Source organism: Ursus americanus, chromosome 5, assembly GCF_024610735.1.
Source record: "Ursus americanus isolate L20-20 chromosome 5, mUrsAme1.1.p, whole genome shotgun sequence".
Taxonomy (NCBI): Eukaryota; Metazoa; Chordata; class Mammalia; order Carnivora; family Ursidae; genus Ursus; species Ursus americanus.
This window is the reverse complement of record NC_142131.1, coordinates 53,017,883-53,044,728: the sequence shown is the minus strand read 5'-3', so window position 1 is coordinate 53,044,728 and position 26,846 is coordinate 53,017,883. Positions and strand designations below refer to the sequence as shown.

Here is a 26,846-nt window from a genome sequence, read left to right as displayed (position 1 = left end):
AAAGTCTGCCACTATTGTTTACAGTTGAATTAACCACATATACAAGGGTGTAATGTATTATTTTTATATTCCTTTAGAGGTTCTATTATTAGAATATATTTAGGCGAAGAAGTTTGCATGATGGGTGAAGAGAAAGTTCAAAACTGTTCACTATCGAAAAGTGAAATACTGCTAAACCCGTGTTAGGTTGAACCACAGAACTGTCATTTTATGCATCAAAAATGGTAATATCTGCAATTTCATTTGGTTCAGCCTAACTCTGTGTATAGCGTTAGAGGTACTCTAGCATCTGATGTAAGATCCTGGGGTAGGGGGGCGCCTGGGTGGCACAGCGGTTAAGCGTCTGCCTTCGGCTCAGGGCGTGATCCCGGCGCTATGGGATCGAGCCCCACATCAGGCTCCTCCGATATGAGCCTGCTTCTTCCTCTCCCACTCCCCCTGCTTGTGTTCCCTCTCTCACTGGCTGTCTCTATCCCTGTCAAATAAATAAATAAAATCTTTAAAAAAAAAAAAAAAGATCCTGGGGTAGGATGGTAAAATACAAGGAAAGTCCACTCAGGTGATGTCATGTTGTTAAAATAAGAATTTTAAAATATATATATTTTTAAGATTTTATTTATTTATTTGAGAGGAAGAGACAGAGACAGCAACAGAGATAGCAAGAGAGGGCATGAGTGGGAGGGGAGGGAGAAGCAGACTCCCCACTGAGAAGGGAGCCCGATGCAGGTCTCAATCCCAGGACTCTGGGATCATGGCCTGAGCTGAAGGCAGGCACTTAACTGACCGAGCCCCTAAAGATAAGAATTTTATTTAAAAAATAAAAATTTTATACCTACATTTGAACAGAACTCAGATATTTTGTGCCACTACAAAAGCAGTATAAAATTTGATCCTTTTATATATACTTATTTAATTTGATAAAACTAGGTTTATTTTCTTAATAGCACATTTTTACTACCAAATAAGGCATATCTTTACATAGTGTTATGACGTAGTCTGTAAAAGCTATTTACCTCAAGCATACTGATGTAATAATAAACAAATGGGTAACTTTTGGAATTCTCTCAGGCTCCTTGACTAAAAGGGTTGTCTAATCATACCCAGCACCAATCCTGCTAACCATGTAATCAGACTTGTCAGGAGGAGGAGCGTGTTGATTATAGCCTTTCCAGGCTATAATAACTACTAAACAATCCTATCATCTAAATTTATTATTAACAACTTTAAAATAATCACATGTTGCTAATGTAAGAATGTTTATTGGTGTGTCTTGTTTGCCCTTCCCAAAAGGTACTTTTATGTGTTAGGATTATGTTCAGCTGGATATTTCTGAAAATTAAATTAATTATAGTGGGTTTTGCCCATGGGTTTATTTTTCTCTTCAGAAACTAAGTCTGGAATTAAGGAAGAAGGAATATTGCTATAGTCTTAACTATCTAGTTGAGACTGTGGCGCATTATAATTTTTTTTAGGGGTTAAAAACAATTTGTCAAAAAGGAGGCCAAGAAAGGTTTTGCATTTAGACTTTCTTCAGGTCACGTTGAACAAAGCTACTGAACAACTTACTAAATAGCCTTTCAGATTGGGGCACCTGGGTGGCTCAGGCGTTAAGCATCTGCCTTCGGCTCAGGGTGTGATCCTGGCGTTATGGGATCGAGCCCCACATCAGGCTCCTCCGCTGGGAGCCTGCTTCTTCCTCTCCCACTCCCCCTGCTTGTGTTTCCTCTGTCTGGCTGTCTCTCTGTGTCAAATAAATACATAAAATCTTTTTTAAAAAAAATAGCCTTTCAGATAACATTTTTGGATATTCTTGTCTTCTCTCCATATCCAGGTCCCTCTGACTCTTAAAATGCACTATATGAAAATTAAAAATCTTTTAAATATTGTTTAAAAAATCTGTTTTCTCAGGGCGCCTGGGTGGCTCAGTCGTTAAGCGTCTGCCTTCAGCTTAGGGCGTGATCCCAGCGTTATAGGATCGAGCCCCACATCAGGCTCCTTCACTGGGAGCCTGCTTCTTCCTCTCCTACACCCCCTGCTTGTGTTCCCTCTCTCGCTGGCTGTCTCTCTCTGTCAAATAAATATATAAATAAATCTTTAAAAAAAAATCTGTTTTCTCTACTTTGAGACCTGGCTATGTTGCCACATTCTAGAAGTAGATAAAAAAAATGTCTTTGGGGCGCTTGGGTGGCTCAGTCGTTAAGTGTCTGCCTTCGGCTCAGGGCGTGATCCCGGAGTTCTGGGATCGAGCCCCACATCAGGCTCTTCCACTGGGAGCCTGCTTCTTCCTCTCCCACTCCTCCTGCTTGTGTTCCCTCTCTTGCTGGCTGTCTCTCTGTGTGTCAAATAAATAAATAAAATCTTTTTAAAAAAAAATGTCTTTACAATATTTTGAGAGTTACAGACAATGGTATTATTTGATGCTTACATTAACCTGTATATACTTATTAATCTTAGTCTTCTAGAGTTTCCATTTTAAAAGTGATATTGAATGAATGAACTGCAGCTACGTGCAACTTATGGATGAATCTCACAAATATTATATTGAGCCAAAGAAGTCAGACACAAAAGAATATACTGTATGATTTCATTCATATAAAGTTTAAAAACTAAAACCAGTTTGCAAGTCAGGATAGTAGTACCATTGGAAGGGTGGGTAGTGACTGAAAGAGGGCACAAGGTGTGGGACTTCTGGTATGTAGATAATGTTCTATTTCTTGATCTGGGTGCTGGTTACACCAATGTGTTCACTTATTTTCAACCATACACTTATGATTTGTGTACTTTTTTTTATCTATGTCATACTTCAAAAAAAAATCTCTAAAGTGATATTATTTGTGAACTTGCTTGATTCCACCTTTTCCTAAGATTGCTGGTTATGTTTCTTTGAAGGTGCCAATGTGAATAGGGCTACAGCCAATAATGATCATACGGTAGTGTCGCTGGCATGTGCAGGAGGTCATCTGGCAGTTGTTGAGCTACTCTTGGCTCATGGAGCTGACCCTACTCATCGACTCAAGGTATTCTACCTAAAAATAAGTAAATAAATAATATATACATTATTATTACAAGATAGTAAAGATATGTTTGCCTGGTCTTGGTGCTTCATATTCATTACTGTTTATAAATGAGTTTTGATTCTAGACAGGCTGCTAAGAAACTAAATGTCTATAGCAATTATAAGAAGAAATTTACAAATAATTGATTAATGGTTTTGTCGATCTTTCTCAGGATGGCTCAACAATGCTCATCGAAGCTGCAAAAGGTGGCCATACTAATGTTGTTTCTTATCTGTTGGATTATCCAAACAATGTTCTGTCAGTTCCTACTACAGATGTGTCTCAGCTCACCTCACCTTCTCAAGATCAATCTCAGGTAAAGTAAAACAGCTGATTTATAAAATATAAAGCCTCCAAATTGATTGGGAGTTTTTGTTTAAAATTAGTTTTAAGGAAAATGGATTTGTTTCTCTTTTCTGTTACATATTGAGAGAAACATAATCCTAAATTCTTTAAGATTTATTTCCTTCAGAAGTACATGAAAATTACTTATTGCCTTATTTACTGAAAAAAGTTCTTTTTTAAAAATGTTTAATATCAAATATAAATATAAATTTTCCAAGTTGTCAACCTACTATAGCTAGATCTTTAGGGTTATTTGTTTTTAATGAGTACATTAAGCATAATCTTAAACCAAGAGACAACTTCTTCCTTAGTACCTCCCAAGACAGTATTAGTTATTCTAGAGGTAGTTACTTTTGTTAACCAGGAAAGTGTAGTTAACCGGGATATATGCACCAAAAATTGATTAAAGTAATTTTTAAACCTACCTAAAAATATGGAGAGAATATAGAAAGTATACTAAGTATACAAAGTTCAGTGAAATATTAAGTTCTTTTCTACAAAGTTATCCTGAGAATTGCTAAAATACCCCAGTTAGGGACTATGTTGGATTGTCTTTTTTGACCCATACAGAGTTTGAACTAGGGTAAACTGGCCAGTTTGTGACTTACACTCCTAGCTATAATCAGAACCACCAAGGCCCAACAAGGCTTTCTCTCTAATAAGAGAGTAATACTAATTCTGCTTAGCTTAAATCTTTCACTTCCTATAGATAGCCTGAATTTGTCCAATTCAGTATTCTCAGAAATTAGTCCTTGGTGAAGGCTTTTTTTTTTTGTTGGTTTTTTCGTTGTTTTTGGTTTTGGTTTTGGTTTTTTTTTTTAGAAACAAAAAAGTGAATTTGGTAGTATATGAAGAAAATCTAAATTTCCATTTCATTTATGGGCCCTTCTTTTATTCTTTGGTCTGAGATGATATTTTTTCTGAGTTAACTTTTTAGGTTCCACGTGTACCAATGCATACACTCGCCATGGTTGTACCTCCCCAGGAACCTGACAGAACGTCACAGGAGAACTCTCCTGCCCTTTTAGGAGTACAAAAAGGTTAGTTATTGAAAATTGTTTTCCTTAAAGTGGGTATTTTATCACCTAATTAATGAATTCATAAAAGTACTTTAGTGGTATACAGTTAATGTGTACCCAGGATTAATTGAGGTAGGTAATTCTGACAAATGCTTATAGTCTTACAGACTGTTTATAAAAGAAAGAAGATAAATACTAGGAAAAATGACTTCTAATTTCTTGCTAACATACTCCTAGGTGTAGTTTTCATCTGGCATAGATAGAAATACTAAAAAGCATAGCAAGTTGTTGATTATATTACAGTGGCAAAAATTTATCAGACATTCATTTTCCATTTGACAGTTCTTTTGTTAAACAGTAGTACAATATGAGGCATGAAAATGTGTGTTCGCTGTCTAGTTAAGTCTTCGTAGCATTGATGCAACTGAGGGAGTTAGAAGTTTAAGAATTACATTTAGTTTCTTTCATGTAATGCTGAATATGATGGACTAACATCTGTCATTATGTGAACATAGACAAGTAACTATCAAAAAGTATATAAATAATATCCAAGTAGATATTAAGAAGAAGCATATACTATTTAAAGGACTCAAGTTTATGAACTCTGATATTTTCCTGCTTTTTCACTTGTAGATATAAAGTACCTTCACTTGATACTCATGTATAGTTGTCCTGTCTGAGTTCTCTGAAATAAAATAGGTAATGTGTAAGGTATTAAAATCTACATAAAAACAAATTTATGAGCATATTTCATTCAGTATGTGATAACCAAGCTCTAGATTTTTGAAATCACAGTGTGGTGTGTAAGCATATATTAGTTTCTCTTTGATTTAAGAAAAGTTGGTTAGAGTTGACTGTTAGAGCACCAAGCAGAAGCTTCTTTTAAATCGTATCAATTTGAGTAATTTAGAGTATTGAGGGCCTTGATCAAGGCTACTTCATTTCTAAACCATTAATTTCAGAGATAAAATATCTGTAATCTCTCTGACTTAAGCTAATAATGGAGTTTTCCATTGGACACCTAGCTATTCAAACTCTTCAGAAAATGAAGACTGCTATTTTTAATTTTAACAAATAAAAAGGACATTAAGCATGTACTTGTTAAGGAATCTAAGCATCCTAATCGACTTTACTGTTAGTAAAATATATAACCCTGTCTGTTTTTGTTTTTTGTTGGCTATATGTTGTAGAGGACTGTAGTAACTTTGGCTAGGGAAATTCAGTACTAAATAAGAAATGATTTAAAAAACAGAGCCACAGAATAATCAAGAAATAATCTAGGAAGGATATGGAGCACGTGCAGAGAAGAAGTAAGACATTTTAAATTTAGATTTAATATGTAAGTCAACAGAAACTTTTGGGTAGGGTTTCTTTACAAGTTGATGCTAAGTGAATAATCATATTTTTTGATTATTGAAATACCATCTGATAGTGGGTATCTACTTATTTTCTTCACTTTGATGTTTTATTACTTACCGAATAGCATAAAAATGAACTAACATTTTGAGTAATCTTTCATTTTACTTAATTATAAGAGAAGGAAGACCTTAACACTTATATTTAGACACTTGGGTACTTGCTGTTGCCAGATGCCATGTGACATTGCCAACCTAATATTTCTTTATGTAGGATCACACTGCGGTGATGCAATGTATTAAGATGTTATTTTAGTATAAATTCATGTGCATCATGGAATATTATATCACTATGAATTAGGAAAAATTAGTTGATGATGTAAATGTACACACTGAATAAATGGGTACCCAGGGAGATAGGAAAACGTATCTTAAATCATAAAAGATATATTATTACTTTTTCCTCCTTAAAGTGGCTTTTTCTCCTTAGAACTTCTCATTTATGTCTCTAAAGAAGTTCCTCTGAGTGATGAAATCTCTGTTTGACCCTGTTGCTAAGTCCGTAGAGTATATCTGTATTGCAAATGTGATTAGGGATGAAGGAAGAGTTCTTATTCTCTAGGACTCTCTTCCTTTCTTAGCAATCATCTTTTAAGTTCTTAGAGCATTTTACTTCTGCCTGAAGTCTTTTTATTATTTGTATCTGCATCCTTCTAAAATATTTTCATGCCTTAAATCTTACCTAGGTATTTATATATATACTATGCAAATATTCTTTTCTTTCATGATTCATGCACACCATTTGTTCCATCCTTCTTGACCCATAGTCTCCTGATTTAGGCAGCCAGTCTCACTTATCCTTTTTGGTTTTCAAAGGATTTGACATTCTAGGTGGCATCTGACAAAGGCCTCAAGATCACCTTTTTAACAAAATGTGAAACCAAGTGATAGTGATATGCTCCGTTTTCTAGTATTATTTAGGTTTATTAACTATAGTTTTGAACGTTCAGTTGGGAAAGGATGCATAAGTAATATCAACCTTATGCCTTTCCCAATCAGTTTTGTAAATAAGTTTGTTGATTAAAGCCACTGTTGCATCTAACTTATTTGTTGTAACTGGTTCTACAGAGATTCTAAAAGAGAGGACTCATGATTATCCTCTGCACGTTGTACAGCTTAGAACTAATCCACTACAAGACATTAAAATGATGTCAGGATAAACAAAACACATCTTTTGTGTGCACCTCAAGCCCTCTGGAGGAGTAATTTCTTTTCTCTGGAGTACTACAGCTCTTTATTGGATCTTCCTTCTGACCCTGGTCACACCTGCCCCTTCCCCTCCCCTTGGATTTCAAGTGTAGAGGGTTGAGTTAATCATACTTCCCCTGTAGACGATCATTCTGTTGTGTTTGATGCGAATTCTTTTGTTTTTAAAAGTTCTTATAAAATGTTTACTACCTCGTGTGTATTTTTAATTTACGTGAACGGTATTGTGCTATGGATCATGTTTTGTTTTTTACTTTTTTCACTCAACACTGTTTTACAGATCTATCCGTGTGTCTACCTCTAGACTGTTTCTGCTGTCAGCATAGTGCTTCACCCTGTATATCTTCCGCTTTTTACTTGTCTTTTTCCAGTGATGGGTATCCAAATTGCCTCTCATCCCCCCACAGACAGTGCTGTGATGAAAATCCTGGTACAGTCCTCTTAAGGATCTGTGTGAGAATCTCTTTGGGATAAAATCAGGAACAGAATTACTATCATAGGCGCCTAGGTGATTCAGTCAGTTAAGCGTCTGCCTCTTGATTTCGGCTCAGGTCACGATCTCAGGGTGGTGAGACAGAACACTGTGGCCTAGGGCTCTGAGCTCAGTGGGGAGTCTGCTTGAGATTTTCTCTCTACCTCTCCCTCTGCCCCTCCCTCCACCACAGATGTGCTCTCTCTCTCTCTCTCTCTCTAAAATAAAAAATACTAAATCTTAAAAAAAAAAAAATTACCTGTTATAGGACTGCATAATGTTTATCTGACAAAGCGCCACAAATTGCTCTCTAGAATGGCTATAGCAGTTTACATTCCCACTAGCAATGCATAAGGGTTCCCATATTACCCATACTATACACCCTTCGTCCCATTTCCAAGCCTGCCAACCCTTGGCTTTATCTTTGTATTTGGTTTTGTACATCTTTATCTCCCCTTTTAGACTGTAAGCTCCTCAAGGGCAGGGTTTATGTTGCTTGTCTTTGTATGGTCCACTATGCCTTGCTTGTACTAGATGTTCAAATATTTGTTAAATAAATTAATGAGTGCCAGGCTAAGAATTTAGATTGTTCTGAAGACAAAGAAAATTATTAAGAATTTTTTTTAAGAAGAGAGACATTGTAAGTAAAGACGATGTTTAAAAAATTAATGAAGAAGTAATATTCTAGAATGGTTGTGAAAAGATCAAAAACAAGTTTGAATATAAACTAAGAACTAAATTAATATGCTGCTTTATATCCCAGAATTGCTTATTGGAGTAGGTAACATGGAAAATTCTCATTTTCATATCAAATCAGTAAAATGGTGTAGAAATTATATGTACAGTGAATGAAGTTGAGTGTTCCTCTGGAAATTTTACTACTAGTACTCTGTAGTTGAGCAGATTTCCATTATGTAATCATTCTTGTGTGAATTTACATATGTCCAAATCTAATGTCTTTTAATATACGAGATTCACAGTAAAAAGCAGGAGGTTCAATTAATCTTTTAGCATGTTACACAGACTCTCCCTCTTTGGACACTCGTGATTATCCTTACTGTGTTAAAGATGTATAGGATGCCCTGTAACTTTGGGAAATTGTGAGACAGAAATTCAGGCATAAAGGAAAAAGGAGTCATTTCTATACCAGTGGCTTTCATTTTTGACTGTGACCATAATAAGAAATAGTTTATATTGAAACTCAGAATACAATATACATGTATTTATCCAAATACAAATTCCATTAGACAATATATATGCTACTACCCTTGATGTACTATGTTATTTTCAACTGTACTTCATCAGCCTTTTTTTTTCCACTTAAGACCCAGTTGGGAGTGTTGTTTAAAAATCATTCTAGTCAGATCCTGTGTGGTAATGTAAGAAAGCAAGGGAATTGCGGAACGATGTTTAAATTTCCTTAGACAAAAACAAGTAAGAAATATGAAACCAAATCTAGATTCATCTGTATGTCAGGTATTTTTCCCTTTGGCCATTATTTTTTATTGCACAAATTACTAATTTAGACACAAAAATGACTGAAGGAATTAAACTCATTTTCGTAGTTGTCTCTATATCATGGTTTCCTATTACAAACTTTTTTAGTTTTATTAATGGAGGAAAAGGGAAAGCTGAGAAAGTAGGAAAACACCAGACCAAAGAGTGAGATGTTGGCTTTACCTATATTCCTAAGTAGGACTTTATGATGTCACTTAATGCTACTAGTGAATAGATTTAATTTATTTGTATCTGACACTGGGAGATGTTTTAAAAAGCTAGAACTCTTATATTCTGCTATCTTATACTACAGCCTTCCTACCTACTAAAAATTTTGATGCTGAAGGGATGCTTGTCACATTCTCTACTTTTCCTAAACACTGAAGGTGTTGCTTTAGCTTCTAGGAATAATTAGGTGACATTATTTGTTTTTACCAATTTGTTTTATTCTTGATTTATAACTTGTATTAATGCTTTAATGTGTATCTGTGCAATCCCACTAACTCCGTGACTACAGATACTCAGCCATTAGCTATTTTGGGAAGAACTGCTTTTTGTCCATTATTTTCACCATCCTGTTCTTCCTGCTACATATGTCCTGGGCTTAAAGTCTGTTTATATTAAGTTAAATAAGTTAATTTTAATAATCTTGTGCTCTAAGCTTACTGTATTTTATTTGTTTGTTAACAAGATAGGGCTTATTCCTATCTGTTACTGTCCTCAAAATTCCAATCTTATTTTGGATCATACTATTTATAAGATTTTAGATCTGAGAATGTCCAGGGTGGTAATATAATTACCAGTCTGATTGGTGTTGACCTCTTACCTAGTTTTCCTTAATCTTAAATACAAATTAAATAGTAAGTACACTAGCATGTTTTAAAATTAATGAACATTTAAAGAACATTCAGTCTTTGCAGAGCTTGAATTGTCATTGAATTTATTACATGATTAAAAATTTCTTTGCTGGAAAAGCAGGTATCTACATTGCTATTTGTAGCAGTAACTCTCCCTTTTCTTACCTATTGATTGTTATTAGGTACTTGGAACAAGTAAATCAAACCATAGATTCCTGTAAGATCTTATAGAAGTAGTTATTAAATTATCTCACAAGGGTGCCTGGGTGCCTCAGTCAGTTGAGTGTCCGCCTTTGGCTCATGTCATGATCCCAGAGCTCTCCCCTGCCCCTCCCCTTGCTACTGTGTTCTCTCTCTCTCTCAAATAAATAAATAAAATCTTTAAAAACATTTATCTCACAAATATAATGACTTTTGCTCTGAAAGGATAAGGTCTTGACCCATCCCTTTGCTCAGATATAAATTCAAATTTGAATGTGGGTAATACATTTTGCTGAAGGTTGCTTTTAAAGAATAATTAAGTCTCTTAAAGTGAGCAATAGTTTTGGAACTGTGGCATCCTGAACCTGTTAAAGCAATATCTAGGGGAAACTCTTAGACTTTTTCACTAATAACATGTTGCAGATGTTTGAGGTACCTGCATTTCTGAGATTTCCTACTCTAGCAAAAAACAAAAACCGTTGACTCTCTGATTTTTTTTCTGTAGTGGTCTTATTACCTTCTTGTAATTCAGAGTATTTTAACATCAAATGGGTGATGACATTTTTCCTTTGGACTTGAGAATCATGTTGAATGTATTGGATGATCTTATTTTTAAAAATCTTAAGTTAACGTATGTTATTCATATATGTTGACTGCAATTCAGAAGAGTGAACTATTTTTTACCCAGATCTTTTTTAAAAGTGGATTTATTGTTTTTTAATTTATATACCGTAAAGTTCCTTCATTTTAAGTATACAATTCAGGGGCGCCTGGGTGGCGCAGTCATTAAGCGTCTGCCCTCGGCTCATGGCATGATCCTGGAGTTCTGGGATCGAGCCCCACATCGGGCTCCTCCGCTAGGAGCCTGCTTCTTCCTCTCCCACTCCGCCTGCTTGTGTTCCCTCTCTCGCTGGCTGTCTCTATCTCTGTAGAATAAATAAATAAAATCTTTAAAAAAAAAAAAAGTATACAATTCAGTGAGTTTTAGTAAATTTACCAGATTGTGTAACCATCACCACCATCTAGTTTTAAACATCTCTGTCACTCTGAAAATATCTCTCATGCCAGTTTGTAATCAATCTTCCTTCTCAATACCATAACCCCAGGCAACCATTACTTTCCTTTCTGTCTCTATAGATTTGCCTTTCTCTATAGATTTGATATAGATGGTATTACACAATACGTCATCTTTTTTGTCGGGCTTCTTTCACTTAGCATAATGTTTTCAAGGTTCGTCTACCTTGTGGAATGTATGAGTAGTTTGTTCCTTTTCATTGTTGAATAGCCCCAGTTCTTCCTAAACAGGAAGAGTAAGCCTTGAGTTTGCCTCAAAGTAATTACTGTATATTTCATCCATTTTATGTCCAGATGCTAAGATTGTTAATAATGATAATTACTTTGTCATGAGGGGAGTAACTTAATTTAAGTGTGATCTAAAATCTTAAAATACATTTACTTCATTTTTAACATACACCGTCAATATCAGAAATCCTGTCTGAGAAGTCTGATTTTCTCCTAGGTAACACTCATGGTTTTTCTCACAGACTTTTATATGAAGACTTTATTTAAACACAGAATAATTGTCCTTTGTGATTGAAGTTTAATGTAGTTTTTGGGTAAAGAAATGTTAAAGACTTATTTAATGGAAAATTTTAGAAGGATAGGTCTGGAAAAAACTGATTTCACGTTATATTTTAATATAATAAGACAGAGGTTTTGGGCACTTGAAAAACATTATTCACGTTGATTTACAAGTTATAGTTTCCTGTAGTAACCTTTACTTGCACAATTAATATTGTGAAGTAACAATTGGGATATCTTTAATGATATCCTCAACACTATTTTGACGCTATTTTAGATTTGATGTTCTTTAAAAGTCCAATCTAATAAGCAGAATTTTGAGTTTGTTTCCTCTTTGATCTCCTTTCTCCCTGCCCCGTCTTTACTTCTGAAATCCTCCTATCCTAAAATTTCGATTTTTTGATTTAAAAATTCACATTTTTTGAATCGGCAACATCCCAGCATTTGCTGTATTGAAATAGATGACTACAGTCTTTAACCAACTCCCACTGGTGTGAATCTTTGAACATTCATTCTACAGCATTAGTTATAAGGGTTTTGGGAGGGAGGTCCGTGTGTGTGGGAGGGGGAGCTGATTTTTTTTTTTAGCATGGCACTTTTTCAAACATTTTTCATGTGCTTAGGTACATCCAAGCAGAAGTCCAGTTCCCTGCAGGTAGCAGATCAGGACGTACTGCCACCTTTTCACCCATACCAGCCTTTGGAGTGCATAGTAGAGGAGACTGAAGGCAAGCTGAATGAACTGGGACAAAGAATTAGTGCTATTGAAAAAGCACAGCTTAAGTCACTGGAGTTAATTCAAGGTGAACCTCTGAACAAAGATAAGATAGAAGAACTTAAAAAGAACAGAGAAGAGCAAGTCCAGAAGAAGAAGAAAATACTGAAAGAACTACAGAAAGTGGAAAGGCAGTTGCAGATGAAAACACAACAGCAATTTACCAAAGAATACTTGGAAACCAAAGGTCAGAAAGACACAGTATCTCTCCACCAGCAGTGCTCTCATAGAGGAGTCTTCCCAGAAGGGGAAGGAGATGGTAGTCTCCCAGAGGATCACTTTTCAGAATTACCTCAGGTTGACACAATCTTATTTAAAGATAATGATGTTGATGATGAGCAACAGTCTCCACCATCGGCAGAACAAATTGATTTTGTCCCAGTCCAGCCTTTATCATCTCCACAGTGTAACTTTTCCAGTGACTTAGGTTCTAATGGGACAAATTCTCTTGAACTTCAGAAAGTATCAGGTAATCATCAGATTATAGGACAGCCTCAGATTGCTATTACTGGACATGATCAGGGGCTGTTAGTTCAAGAACCAGATGGACTAATGGTTGCAACTCCAGCCCAGACGCTTACCGACACTCTTGATGACCTGATAGCAGGTGGGTTAAGAAATATATCTGTAATAATTTCTCTTTAATCTGTGTGCTCAACTTCTTTACACGACTCTCCAAAAACACCAAGTTGGTACTTTTCCACTTCAGAACTATCTTTGTAAAATTACTTATTCCTCGAGGTATTTGGGAAGTGAATTTAACTAAGCTGTACAGCACTAACACATAAAAGTGTGTTTTTCCCTTTTCTTTTTTGTTATTTGCAAAGGCAAAACATGAAGTTGCCATGAGCTTTTATTTTAGAACTTTGGTATCAAAACCACCCTGTGGGGCGCCTGGGTTGCTCAGTTGGTAGAGCATGCAGCTGTTGCTCTCCAGGTCGGGAGTGTGAGCCCCACACTGGGTGTAGAGCTTACTCTAAAACAAAACAAAACATCACCCTGTGTTGTATCTTGGGTAGGAGATCCCAAAGTAGAATTTCTTTGTAGGCTTTGGAGGTATTCACATAAGATTATACATTAAATTTTCCTGGTAATGGTTTTCATGTCTGAAAATCATAATTCTAAATTACATTGCTTTCTCTCTATTTATAATTTTATTAGATCAATTTAAATATGTTTAATTTAAAAAGATGTTCAGAGAAAACTATAAGCATTCCATGTTCTTGTATTTGTGGTTAGAAGATTCAAATTACATTGAAATTATTATCAACTGGATGATGATTTGGAGATTGAAATTTTTATATTAACTATCTTGATGAAAGCACACAGACACAACACACATACACACAGGAAAAGAAAAAAGAAAGGCCTGATAACCTTAAAGTGTATGTTTCTGTTTATTGTTGTGTGGAAAATTACAACTAGATATGAAATGAGGTGCACAAGTTTACTTTCCCTTTCATTGTCCTTGCAGCAGTGGGAAAACAGTGCAATTAATCATTTACCTTCCTAAAGATGGCTGGTGAATGTATCACCTCCATGAGAGCCCAGTTCAGAAATGCAGCCAGAATGGCTGTTGACAGTGGATGAAGACCAAGAACTAAGATGTAGCTGGAGTGATATTCAAAGGCAGGCCAGTCCTCTGTCTCTTGATTGCAACATTTTTTTCCTTACTGTTGTCTGTTTCCTCTTGTCATATTCTCCTCCCCTCTTCCCATCCCAATTATGCTATCCCAGTTTCCTTTCTTCTTTTGTGAGCTTTTAGCCTTCCTAATCTTTACTGAGTCTTTAAAAATGTGGAATAAGCTTACTTAAATCAGGAATTTTATTGGGCATTTGTATGACTTGCAATGGTTATAGAATTGTGATACTGCCTATGAGCCTCCTCTGATATTTAATAAGTATCCCTGAGCGGAGGAGGAATACTTAGTTTCCCATAAAGAAAATAAAAATTCTAAGAAATGTTTTAAGGGGTTAGATTCTTTATTCTTTAATTTGGGTTTTTATATCTTCAGCCCATAGCCACTTAACTCAAATTAACTTTGTGTCATTAGTATCGAGAGTTTTTATAAATTACGAATAAACTCTTGGAGTTCATTTATTGTTCTAATTTCTAATCTGGGTAAAAGCAGATATTTGAGCGTCAAGTATAATTATGAATAATAATAATGAAATTGATAATATGAGAATAATATTTTTAAGACTTAGGATTACATAAATAGCATTATAATGTTTTTAATTGAATACTGAGTTTGCAGTTATGAAACCCACATTACTGCTCAATTTGGTTTTGTTGTAACTTAGAACTTGTCTTTTTTTTTTTTTTTTAAATAATGTAGAAGCCACTCTAAAAGGAACTTGTAGATATTGACTTTATGGTAGCATTTATGAATGGTTCTTATAGGGGACGCAAAATTTATTTCATCAAACTATTTGTTACATTGAAATGGTCTTTTATAAAGTTCAAAAAAATTGTTTAGAAACATCATTTTAATTATAGTGTTATATAAACTAAGAAAATATAACTTCTATTAGACATTAATGTCTAGTGATAGTGGGCCTATCATTTTGTATAATATTCTTTTATTGACAAACTTTAACATATGTATCACCCAATAACTAAAAAAAAATCTTCACATAAAAATTTTCCATTTTTATTTTTATCTGTTTTAAAATATAGAGCAATAATTAGATTTTCTTTGTTCAAGATGGTGAACTATCTCACCTAAAGTTAAAAAGGGTTATTTTCAAGACCAAGTTTCTCTCAATTTTCTTTATCAGAAGTGAAAGAAATTAGACAAGGATGGAGTAGGTGAATACCTACTTCTATAATTGCATGATGTATTAATATGTATCAGTATGATCATAGATTACACCAAAGATGTAGTTAATTTTACCCAAATTTAGTTCTCATCCCTTGTATTTAATAAAGGAGAGAATACTGTATATCTTACAGTTTTATTTTAGAGAATATTCATATATAATAGCAATAAATTTCACTCTTTAAATATAGGAGTATATTTTCTTTATTGCTGTTACGTCAAAATATTTTCATGTAACTGAGTTAGATAAATAATTTATTAAGGTCATGACTTGATTAGCTGGCTTAGTATTTTAGTATATGGTCTTATATGTGTCATACTTGATACAGTTCCAGACAGAATGTATGTAAACTCTTGATTGGGAGCATGGTTCTTCAGGTCCTTTTCTTGTGAAAGTAAGTGCGGGCCTTTTAGAAGGTATCATAATAACAAGTGATTCTCAGTTCAAATGTGTAGAACTAAGGTTTGGAAATCTAAAAAAATACAAAATAGCTTTGACCATTGCTCAGTTCCAGAAACATCTAGTAAAAATTTTATTATTCATATATAAAGCAGATTGATTAAAAATTAACTCAATATCAGTTTATTCACATTTATCGATCACTTACCGTGTACTAAGCTCTTTGCTTTATATACATTTTCTCATGGGCTATTTGTAATAATCTTATAAAATAGGTCCTTTTCCCACCTCAGTTTTTCTGTTGAAACAGTTTTCAAGAGAAAACTGAGGCTTATGGAAGTTGTTACTAGTGTCAAGACTCAAACTCAGTTTAGCAATGTTTAAGAACCTTAAGTGTAATATGCATGCATCTGATTCATGTTTAAGTTCTGAATTTATCTCAGAGATATTTGTTATTTCCTTAGACTGCTAAAAAAATTAACAATTTCCCTTATTGTTTTTATATTAAGATTTGGTATGTATGTAAGGTTTAATATAATTTTGTGGCTAGCACATTGTTACTGTTGTTGACACCTTAATAGGTCTCTTAAAACAAATTCTAGTTCAGAAGTATCTTGCTTTAAGTAATTAAGTAAGTAATGTAGTAGTCAATGTAAGCTTAAGAATAAAAAGGTAATTAGGAAGCCCTCTTATTTTTGAGGGAATTTGCAATAAATTATCTTTTTAAATAATTTCTTCTAATAGATGTTCATATTTTATTTATAGATTTGTATTTATTTGTATATTTAATAAAGTTACTATTATATGAAACAGATTATGGTGATTTAATTCCCTAAAATCTCACAGCATAGTTTATGTTAACCTAGTATCTGAGATTTTTATATGGTAAGGTTTATTATTATCTTCCATATTGCCTACAAAACCATCTTAAATTTCATAAAGGATTAAGTAGAATACAGTCAATTCTTCTGTCACCCCATGCATAAATTTAATTGGAATTATATAGTGACTTTTGTGGTAGTGATCTGTCAGAGTCATTTTCAGACACATTTCATTCAGAGGTAGGAAACATTTTAGGATTTATGAAAATGTTACAGTCCTGGTATAATTTTATATTATAAAACCTTTATTCCACATGTACCTTTTAAATCTTGCTACTTTCTGGTTCTATCTTTATTACTTTTTGTTTGTAATTAATGCTATTAAAGTCACTTTTGTGGAATGTTTCTGATTGTCATTATTGCAAGGAGGAAAAAATGTTTTAGGATAATGTACAAAAATGTACGATAGTTGGTGTAACAACACATTTTTCGTAACAGAGCTGTTAAATGCACAGAAGTATTTTTTAAAAGCCATCTCTGTAAAGAAGTCTTATAGTATCACATCTGGCATAGTACTGTAATCAACTATTTAAAAATTTTTAAGTATCTCTTTTTCATAATAACAAAAAGATAACATGGATAAGCAACATCAACAATGATAAAAGTAGTTCTTTAGTAAGGTATTTGTTAATCATTATGAGACCACTGTTAAAATCTGACTATTACAGAGGAGCTACATATCGGTTTTTAGCGTCTTGTTTTCTAGAGCTGTTTTCCAAACATACCATATATTTTGAGGAGGTATAACAAAATACTGTCCGCTTTTAAAATTCGCTGAATGACAAAGATTTTTAAAGCTTTGTTTCCATTTTGTGCATGTTCTTATAGGTGAAACAAATATATAAAATAGTAATTCCTATTTGTAGCCATGATAGAAGCTACCGAAATTCATATAGCCAACATGATTTTACATATATTGGTGGGGAGGAAGATGGGATAGTTCATATAGAAACATATCTGAACATATTAAAATTTGTGAAGTTATTTAAAGAAGTAATACTAAACTTAGTCGTTTACACTTGTGAACAGTATCCTTGATTGGGATCCAGTCATATCCAAATTCTAGAGACTAAACATTCTTCAACCCTTGAAATGCTTACATTTTCCTTTGAGACCTATGTGTTTTTTGTTTACTTTTAGTCTAGATGAGAGGTTATTGACATCACTGAAGCTTTGTCTTTTTTTATATTATTAATGATTATAGGGTTTTTTCTGAGTTTTTTCTTGAGTGAGTAGTAATGTTTTTACAGTGAGCAATATTACTGAAAGTCCTATAAAATATCTGATAATTACTTTAATGAATACTTCACATGTGCCAAACACTGTGTATTTTAAATGCTTTTTGTACCTTACTTAGCAGACAACTCGTAACATCCCTCTGAGATAGGTCCTATTTCTCCCACTGTGGGGCAAACTCTGCCTCTTATGAAACATAAGAAATATATAGAGACATAAAGATAAAATGTCTTAATTAACTCAGTTTTCAGACAGCAGTCTCGAATACCAGATTGAGATCCCTAATGAAAGTTCCAATGTTGATTTTAAAAATAGTTTTATTTTCAGAGATGGATTCATTTTAGCAAATTTTCAAAATAAATGTTGAGTTTTATTTTATTTTTTTTGAAGAGTTCATTTATTTATTTGACAGACTGAGAGAGACAGCGAGAGAGGGAACATAAGCAGGGAGAGTGGGAAAGGGAGAAGCAGGCCTCCTGCTGAGCAGGGAGCCCCATGCAAGGCTCAATCCTGACACCCCGGGATCGTGACCCGAGCCAAAGGCAGACACCTAACGACCGAGCCACCCAGGCGCCCCGAAATATTGAATTTTAAAAGCACACTGTCTTGCTATTTACATGAGAAATATTTTAACTTGTTCTCCTCCCCCCCCCCATTTTGTGCATTGTACTCAGGATATTTTTGTCTAATTACTTTTTACAAACTAAGATATAAAATTTATTTTTTTATTGTAAACTATTTTTTCCCTGTTGACAACATAAAAGGCTATCTGTTGTGTATGCACTGAATATTAAGCACCGTGCTAATAAGTATTTCACCTGCATTATCTCAAGTGGTGTTTCCAACAATCTTTCAAGGCAGTTACTATTATTATCATCCCCATTTTACATATGAGGAAAATTGAGGCCCTAAGAGGTTAAATTACTTGCCCGAGATCAGAAAGTGGTGGAACTGGGTTTCAAACATAGGTCTATCTGATTCCAAATCTTGTGATTTAACTACTATGTTATCTTCCTGCTATAAAATTTTGTTTTCTGTGTTTTTCTGTATATAGGTGACTTTACTCTTCTAAGTAGAATTCAGCAATATGAATATTGTTTTTCAGCTGTGAGTAGCAGAGTGCCCAGTGGTTCAAACAGTTCCTCTCAGACCACGGAATGTCTTACACCTGAACCCTGTTCACAGTCTCCAAGCAATGTGGCTTCCCAGTCTATGCCCCCTGTGTATCCTTCAGTTGACATTGATGCACATGTGAGTAAATTGCTTGCTTGCTTTATTAATTAATTAATTTATTTATTTATTTATTTATTTATTTATTTATTTAAAATATTTTACTTATTTATTTTAGAGAGATAGAGAGAGTGCACAAGCGGGAGGAGGGGCAGAGGGAGAGAGAGAATCTCAAGCAGATTGCACACTGACCATGGAGCCCAAAGCAGGGCTCCATCTCACAACCCTAAGATCATGACCTGAGCAGAAATCAAGAGTTGGATGCTTAACTGACTGAGCCACCCAGGAGCCCCTCGATTGCTTGTTTATTTTGCAAATTCTGATTTTCTTTGGAGAAGTAAATTATCATCATACATTCATTGCGAAAATAAGTATTATTTGCTCTTCAAATGATAACCCCATTGTAAAGAGAAACTAACTTTTTTTTCCCTCTAGACTGAGAGCAATCATGACACAGCATTAACATTAGCTTGTGCAGGTGGTCACGAAGAACTTGTATCTGTACTCATTGCGCGAGATGCTAAAATTGAGCACAGAGACAAAAAAGGTAAGAAATGTCAGTCAGAAGTAAAGCCTGAGAGTACTTACATCAGAAGACAGTTTTTTCTTATGTTTTCTTGTAGAAAACAGTTATGTTTTTGATTATCAATGAATAGTTCCTAGACTATCTCGGTGAAAGGATGGGTAAGCATATTTCAGTTAGGAATCTCCAGTGAAGTAGAGCAAGTTGTGGTTGTCTTTCTCCTTAATCCCAAAGTAGAGCATACAGAGGTATCAAAGTTCATTATGATTATAAACTTCAGTAGTTTTGTTTGACTTAGCATTTCCTTTTTATCATGTGTTTTTGGGTTTTTGTCACTAGTAAATTAGTGATTAGAGCAGTTTTATGTTAAATGGTTGTACGTATCTGCCCCAAAGATCTTCTTCTATTGAGATAATAGAGAATTAAAAACAATGGCTCAATAAGTAAAAAAAAAACACAAAATTGAGATTTTTATTTTTTGCTGTAGGTTTCACACCACTGATCCTGGCAGCAACAGCAGGGCATGTTGGAGTTGTTGAAATCCTTTTGGATAAAGGCGGAGATATAGAAGCACAGTCTGAACGCACTAAGGATACTCCACTTTCATTAGCATGTTCTGGTGGACGTCAGGAGGTGTGTTAATGTTAATTTTCATTTTGTAAACATTGTGCTCATATTTTAAGTATGCATTGCTTAGTAATTTAGCCACATGAATAGAACTTGCATGTGTTGTGACATGTTCCATATACTAAATTTAATGGGAGTAGTGAATCACCTTTTAGGGAATCTGTTTCTTGCCCTTTAGGGAAAAAAAATAATTCTGTTTATTCTTAACATTTCTTGAGGCTGCATGAGCCACAATCCTAACACATATGAAATGCAAATTCATCACTCAACAATTGATGAGTAGAATGAGTAATATCTTGTTATTTCAATATAATTGATATTTCAAAGCTCCAAAGTTCTCGATATGAAATTGAATCCATTTCTCTAGTGCTGATAATTTGAATATTTAGGGCATACTTAAAATGTTAGATATTCAGACAATGAAGTTACAAGTTCCATTTCTTTGTGCTTCCTTCATTATAATTGAACCCTTGGTTTAAACTGGATTTCTCTGTTTATATTTTACTTTGTAGGTGGTAGACTTGCTGCTGGCTCGAGGTGCAAATAAAGAACATAGGAATGTGTCTGATTATACACCATTGAGTCTGGCTGCATCTGGAGGATATGTTAATATTATTAAGATTCTGCTTAATGCTGGGGCAGAGATTAATTCAAGGTACCTATCTTCATTTTATTATTCATGATTTATAAATTGCTACCTTGGGGTTAAGTGTCTTCCTCCAAATATTTGTACAGATACCATTTTTAATTAAGATAGTACTAAAGTCAACTATACTTCTAACTAAAAATTAAAAAATTTTTTAGAGATAGTACTAAAGTTATAAGACCAACAGTTACTCCTATAATGTGCTTATAAGTAATCACAGCTTCTTTCAGCTAACATAGCTATTTTTAAAGATGTCTCACTTCAGAAAGTACTTCGTTATGTATGGTTGGAAATTTATAACCTCTAAATAGGGATTATGTTTTAAATTGTGAGATTTTCCTATTCCTAGTTAGTAGTCCACACAAATAAAATTTATTCATTGATGTTAGAAGCCTTTCTTTTTACTGAATCATTTTCATCTTTTATATTCTCTATGCTTTTTAAGAAACAACAGGCAACATATTATCTTAATTTTCTAAGCACATTTCTCCCCTTAGGACTGGGAGTAAACTAGGTATTTCTCCCCTGATGTTGGCTGCCATGAATGGACATGTTCCTGCAGTGAAACTGCTGCTGGATATGGGTTCAGACATTAATGCCCAAATAGAGACCAATCGGAACACAGCTCTCACTTTGGCCTGTTTCCAAGGCCGAGCAGAAGTCGTGAGTTTGCTTCTAGACCGAAAAGCCAATGTTGAACATAGGGCAAAGGTAAGCATTTTATAACTTTTCAACTACTTAGGGTGTGTTTCTAGTGTAAAGAGCATAGAGTTTCGGAATTCCTGGCTGGTAGAGTTTACTTAAAAATATACATTTATTAAAGGGCACCTGGCTGGTTCAGTCAGTAGAGTGTGTGTCTCTTCATTTTGGAGCTGTGAGTTTGAGTCCCATGTTGGATGTAGAGATTACTTAAAAATAAAATCTTAAAAGGGATTCCTGGGTGGCTCCGTCGGTTGGGTTTCTGCCTTCAGCTTGGGTCATGATCCCAGGGTCCTGGGATCGAGTCCCGCGTCAGGCTCCCTGCTTGGTGAGGAGCCTGCTTCTCCCTCGGCATGCCTCTCCCCCTGCTTGTGCTCTCTCTGTCAAATAAATAAATAAAAATAAAATCTTAAAAAAAAATTGCATGACATTTCAACTCAAATTGAATGTGCTGTTTTAAATTGTCTTAAGTTATAATGAGATCCCAAGGCAAGATCCGGGAATTGTGGTATACAGTGGCCAATGACACACTATCATCATTCATGACTTTTATTAAGAACAATGAAGAAAGTAGAATCTGTATGTTTTCCAACCTCAGCCTTGAGTAGCTCTCTATTAATCCTCCAGTTTGCAATCTTTGCATATAATAAGATATCTTTGTAGTAAGATTATTTCGTTGAGGGGTTTTTTTGGTTTTTTTTTTTTTCTTTTTTTTAAGTAAGCTCTATGCCCAACATGGAGCTTGAACTCACAACCCTGAGATCAAGAGTCACAGGTTCTACCGACTTAGCCAGGTATCCCATAGGGTCCTTTAATGTAGACTTTTAAAGAACTCCAGTGAAGCATGTGCTTACCATTGATTAAAAAACCCAATCAGAAAATTACCACATCATAAAATTAAGATAGCTAAAATCTAATCTGATCATAACAGATTCTGAAAAATTCATGACTGTTTGGCCTTTAGAAAGGAGTTAGTATATCAGTGTTTTGAATTTCTATGCTTAGAACTATTAGGTACTCACAACCCTAGAAAAACGTAGCTTATGTAGAACTCTTTATAGTCAGACAGTGGCAGATCTGGTAGTCATTTCAAATTTGAAAGGCTTGAATGAAATTCTCGTATTTTCTCCTTGAACTGCTTCAGTTATATTTCTTTTTTTTTTTTTTTAAGATTTTATTTATTTATTCATTCGACAGAGATAGAGACAGCCAGCGAGAGAGGGAACACAAGCAGGGGGAGTGGGAGAGGAAGAAGCAGGCTCATAGCGGAAGAGCCTGATGTGGGGCTCGACCCCATAACGCCGGGATCACGCCCTGAGCCGAAGGCAGACGCCCAACCGCTGTGCCACCCAGGCACCCCTTCAATTATATTTCTTAAAATTTAATGGAACATTTACATTTTTGTAATCTATGAAAGTAGGAAGTATAGTTTTCCTGAAATTTTTCATAGCACAAAGAAAAATGAATCTTTCCTGCTATCCAGTTTGGTTTTTTTGTATTACACATATTCAGTGTGGCTGACTTATCTATTAAAAGTCCTATAGAAATCCCATTATTACTTTGGAAATGATACCAGTAGGAAATGTCTCTTGGCAAAAGTTTTAGAGATTAATGAGCAAAAGACACATACACATAAAATTTATGAAGTGGTATTTTAATCTGTTTTCTCCAGGTTTGAATAGGATTGAAGGAATTCATCCTGAGTTATTTAGCAAACTACATTCTCAGATAAATATTTTAAACAGTTTTCCCATTGAACAATATGGTTTATTTTTGTTTTTATTCATTTTTCATACCTGCAGTTATTGTCTCATGTATAAATTTATAACAGTATAGAAGTTATGAAATTGGGTTTTTTGTATGAGGTGGTATGTTATGATAAATGAATTCCTTCTAGCATGTCTAATTCAATCTAACAATTTTCGTTTCTTGTTTTATAAAATTGAAGATTGAATATTGCTTAGCTCTTTTATGAGAGAAAATCAGAAATAGAATCCACTTATGAGTCAGATGTTTTAGTCTGTTAACAAAATTTTATTAATGTACTTGCGTAAATTTTTGGTTTAAACAGACTGGTCTTACCCCCTTGATGGAAGCTGCTTCTGGAGGATATGCAGAGGTTGGAAGAGTTCTCCTTGATAAAGGAGCAGATGTCAATGCCCCGCCTGTGCCTTCCTCAAGAGATACTGCTCTAACAATAGCAGCCGACAAAGGTCACTACAAATTTTGTGAGCTCCTGATTAATAGGTGGGTACATTTTATGTATAGAAGTTCTTGTGATCCTTTTCACTTCTCAGTGCCTTTATAGTTAATAAAATTGTTTTACTTTACTGACATTTTAAAGAAGAGATTATTTTTGAAAAAAAATGAAGAATGTATTATTTGCATGCTTAGAGAAGATAAAAGACAAATAGAGGAAATAGAAAGTCAGCCCCTTCTTGTAGGAAACAAACTATATTAACTTTCTTTGATTTTATAGGGGAGCCCATATTGATGTTCGAAACAAGAAGGGAAACACACCACTTTGGTTGGCATCCAATGGTGGTCATTTCGATGTGGTGCAGTTGCTGGTGCAAGCAGGTGCCGACGTGGATGCAGCAGATAACCGGAAAATCACACCTCTTATGTCAGCATTTCGCAAGGTAATTTGATGTGGAGGGGAAAAGGTAAAATGTAATCATTTTTAACTAATCCTAAGTTGAAACCATGTGAGGAAAATGAACTGCTCTTGGAGAATAGACTGAATTTCCATACATAAGTCACTGCTATCTTTCCATTCTCTTTGTGGCTAAATCTAAGAGCTGTATGGTAGTTCACTATAAGCAACTCCGTTGTTAAATCACTAGGTGTCTTGACTAGTTATGTTATGTTGTACATAAAACACGAGATTTAAGGATGTTGGGGATTTCTTCTCTACCTAAGAAGGGACAAAAAGGAGTGGACTCTTTCATTAAAACTCACTATACCTCCTATATGTATTAAGGTTTGCTTGTCTGCTATATTTTTAAAAGCTTTCCCATTGCAATTACAATGAACTGTAAACTACCTAACATGGCTTACAGAGCCCTTCATGATATGGCTCATGCCACCCTCCCCAAACCAGTCTTTTATGTTACCCTTCACCTTTGCTCACTACACTTCAACTACTGGTCTAGAATGCACGAAATTTTTATCTGCCAGAGGGCCTTTGCTCACTGGTTTTCTTTCCCTTGCCCTTCACTGGCACAGTTCTGCTCATCCTTTAGCTCCCATTTTAAACGTCCCTTCTTAGAGAGTCCTTCCCTAATACCCATCTGAAAAAGGTCCTCTTATACTTTTTTATAGTACCCTATTATTTTCCTTATCCCATTTTGTAATTATACCGTCAAACATCTATTTACCTTTTTAATGCTTATCTCCCCAAGTAGATTGGAAGATCCAGGAAGATCAAGCTTCGTGACTGTCATTGTTTATACACATTGTTTAGCATGGTGCCTGACACGTACTAGGTAGTCACTAAGTAGTTACTGAAAGAGAACAGTGTAAGTTTTGTAACTTAAAAAGAGAACTTGCAGTATTTTCTAGACTTAATTCTTTTTTTAATTTTTCCTTTCCTTTTAATTGAGGGATCATTTACGTATAGTGAAATATGTAACCTAAGGTGCATAGTTTAATGGGTTTTGATAAATGCATATACCTATGTAACCCACACCCCATAAATATATAAAATTCTTCTATAATCCTAGAAAGTTCCATCATGCCCATTCTGAATTCCCTGCCCTGGAGGCAACAACTTTACTGATTCTTGTCACCATCAGACTAATTCTTGAAGATGTTTTAGAACTTGGTAGGAGGAAAACTATGCAAGTTTGGTTATGTTAAAATAGATGGTACTCAGAATTAATTACAGATCATTCGCCTCTGGTCATAGCTTTTATTTTATTTATTTATTTATTTATTTTAAGATTTTATTTATTTATTTGATAGAGAGTGAGAGAGGAAACACAAGCTGGGGGAGTGGGAGCAGGAGAAGCAGGCTTCCCCTAAGCAGGGAGCCTGATGGAGGGCTTGATCCCATGAGCCGAAGGCAAACGCTTAACAACTGAGCCACCCAGGCACCCTTGATCATAGCTTTTAGAAAGCATTTTACCTAGATTCAAGTCATGAAACTCATATAAATGTGAGCGTCTACCTTGTTTAGTAAGATGAACCAAAAATAATGCTTTGAAATCTAGAACATCTCTCTGTTTTAGGACTACTTTCCCTTTTATATAAAGGTTCATTTCACACCACCAATTTTTATTAATAGATTTACTATAGGAAACACTTGTTTTCTGCAAAAGTTTTTCTGTTTTCAGTGGGGAAATGCTAGATTAAATTTAGGAGGAGTACGTGACCATGTTGTTTTTATTTCATAATTTCAATTTTCAGTTTAGTAAACTACCTGAAAGTATTACTATACCTTTTACTCTTAAGTTGTTAAGCATATGGGCAAATTTTCAAGGAGTTCTTTTGTGCATTTTTTGTTGTACTTCTTACAGGGTCATGTAAAAGTTGTTCAATATTTGGTGAAGGAAGTCAATCAGTTCCCTTCTGATATAGAATGCATGAGATACATAGCAACAATTACAGATAAGGTAGGTTTAATATACTGTTGAAACACATTTTTGTTCTTCGTGGAATTGTATGCCAAAGTGTGCAATTAGCAACCTTCCTTTTGTCTTCTGTGAAACTGATCACCTAATCTATCTACACTTTAGTTTCTCCATGGAGAATGGATATAATAATTTTGATAAATTATTTTGAGATTTCCTTCCTGTTACAGGCTATAAGCACAGTGAGTGTGGCTAAAGGTTATTGCTAGACTATTAGCCTGATTAGAAAGTTTTCTAAGAACACAAACTTTTTAGGAAATAGTACCCTTTTTTGATGAAAGATTGATATATGACTAGACTCAAAGGATAGCTTATATTTGGCTTAGTGAATTCTCATTTGTTTGGGCTTTAAGTTCTGGACTTCACTGTGCTCATCAGTTCAAGTTTTATTTGGCCTGTTGATGTTACGTGTTCCTATATTTATATAACTCCATTTTCCACTATAGGAACTCTTGAAAAAATGTCACCAATGTGTTGAGACAATTGTGAAGGCTAAAGACCAGCAGGCTGCAGAAGCAAATAAGAATGCAAGTATTCTTTTGAAGGAACTTGATCTGGAAAAGGTGAGTAAGAAAAATAATTTTTCTTTTTAGAAATTGTTGAAAATTAGGGCACCTGGCTGACTCATTTGGAAAAGCATGTGACTCTTGATCTCATGGTGGTGAGTTTGAGCCCCACATTGGTTGTAGTAGAGATTATTTACTTATAAATAAGTTATAAAATT

General features: G+C 34.6%; 1 protein-coding gene across 4 annotated transcripts in view; it reads left to right on the top strand.

The window, feature by feature from the left end:
* The window catches only part of ANKHD1 (ankyrin repeat and KH domain containing 1), a 118,175-nt gene that overhangs the window by 74,178 nt on the left and 17,151 nt on the right, over positions 1–26,846 (top strand). For all 4 annotated transcript variants that reach the window (XM_045794491.2, XM_045794492.2, XM_087862210.1 and 1 more), the window contains 13 exons: positions 2,890–3,017; positions 3,229–3,372; positions 4,339–4,441; positions 12,273–13,031; positions 18,869–19,014; positions 19,429–19,540; positions 20,004–20,149; positions 20,656–20,798; positions 21,287–21,500; positions 23,560–23,735; positions 23,968–24,130; positions 26,009–26,104; positions 26,569–26,685. In XM_045794491.2, coding sequence (XP_045650447.2) covers positions 2,890–3,017; positions 3,229–3,372; positions 4,339–4,441; positions 12,273–13,031; positions 18,869–19,014; positions 19,429–19,540; positions 20,004–20,149; positions 20,656–20,798; positions 21,287–21,500; positions 23,560–23,735; positions 23,968–24,130; positions 26,009–26,104; positions 26,569–26,685 — 2,447 coding nt within the window. The remainder of the gene's footprint in view (positions 1–2,889; positions 3,018–3,228; positions 3,373–4,338; positions 4,442–12,272; positions 13,032–18,868; positions 19,015–19,428; positions 19,541–20,003; positions 20,150–20,655; positions 20,799–21,286; positions 21,501–23,559; positions 23,736–23,967; positions 24,131–26,008; positions 26,105–26,568; positions 26,686–26,846) is intronic.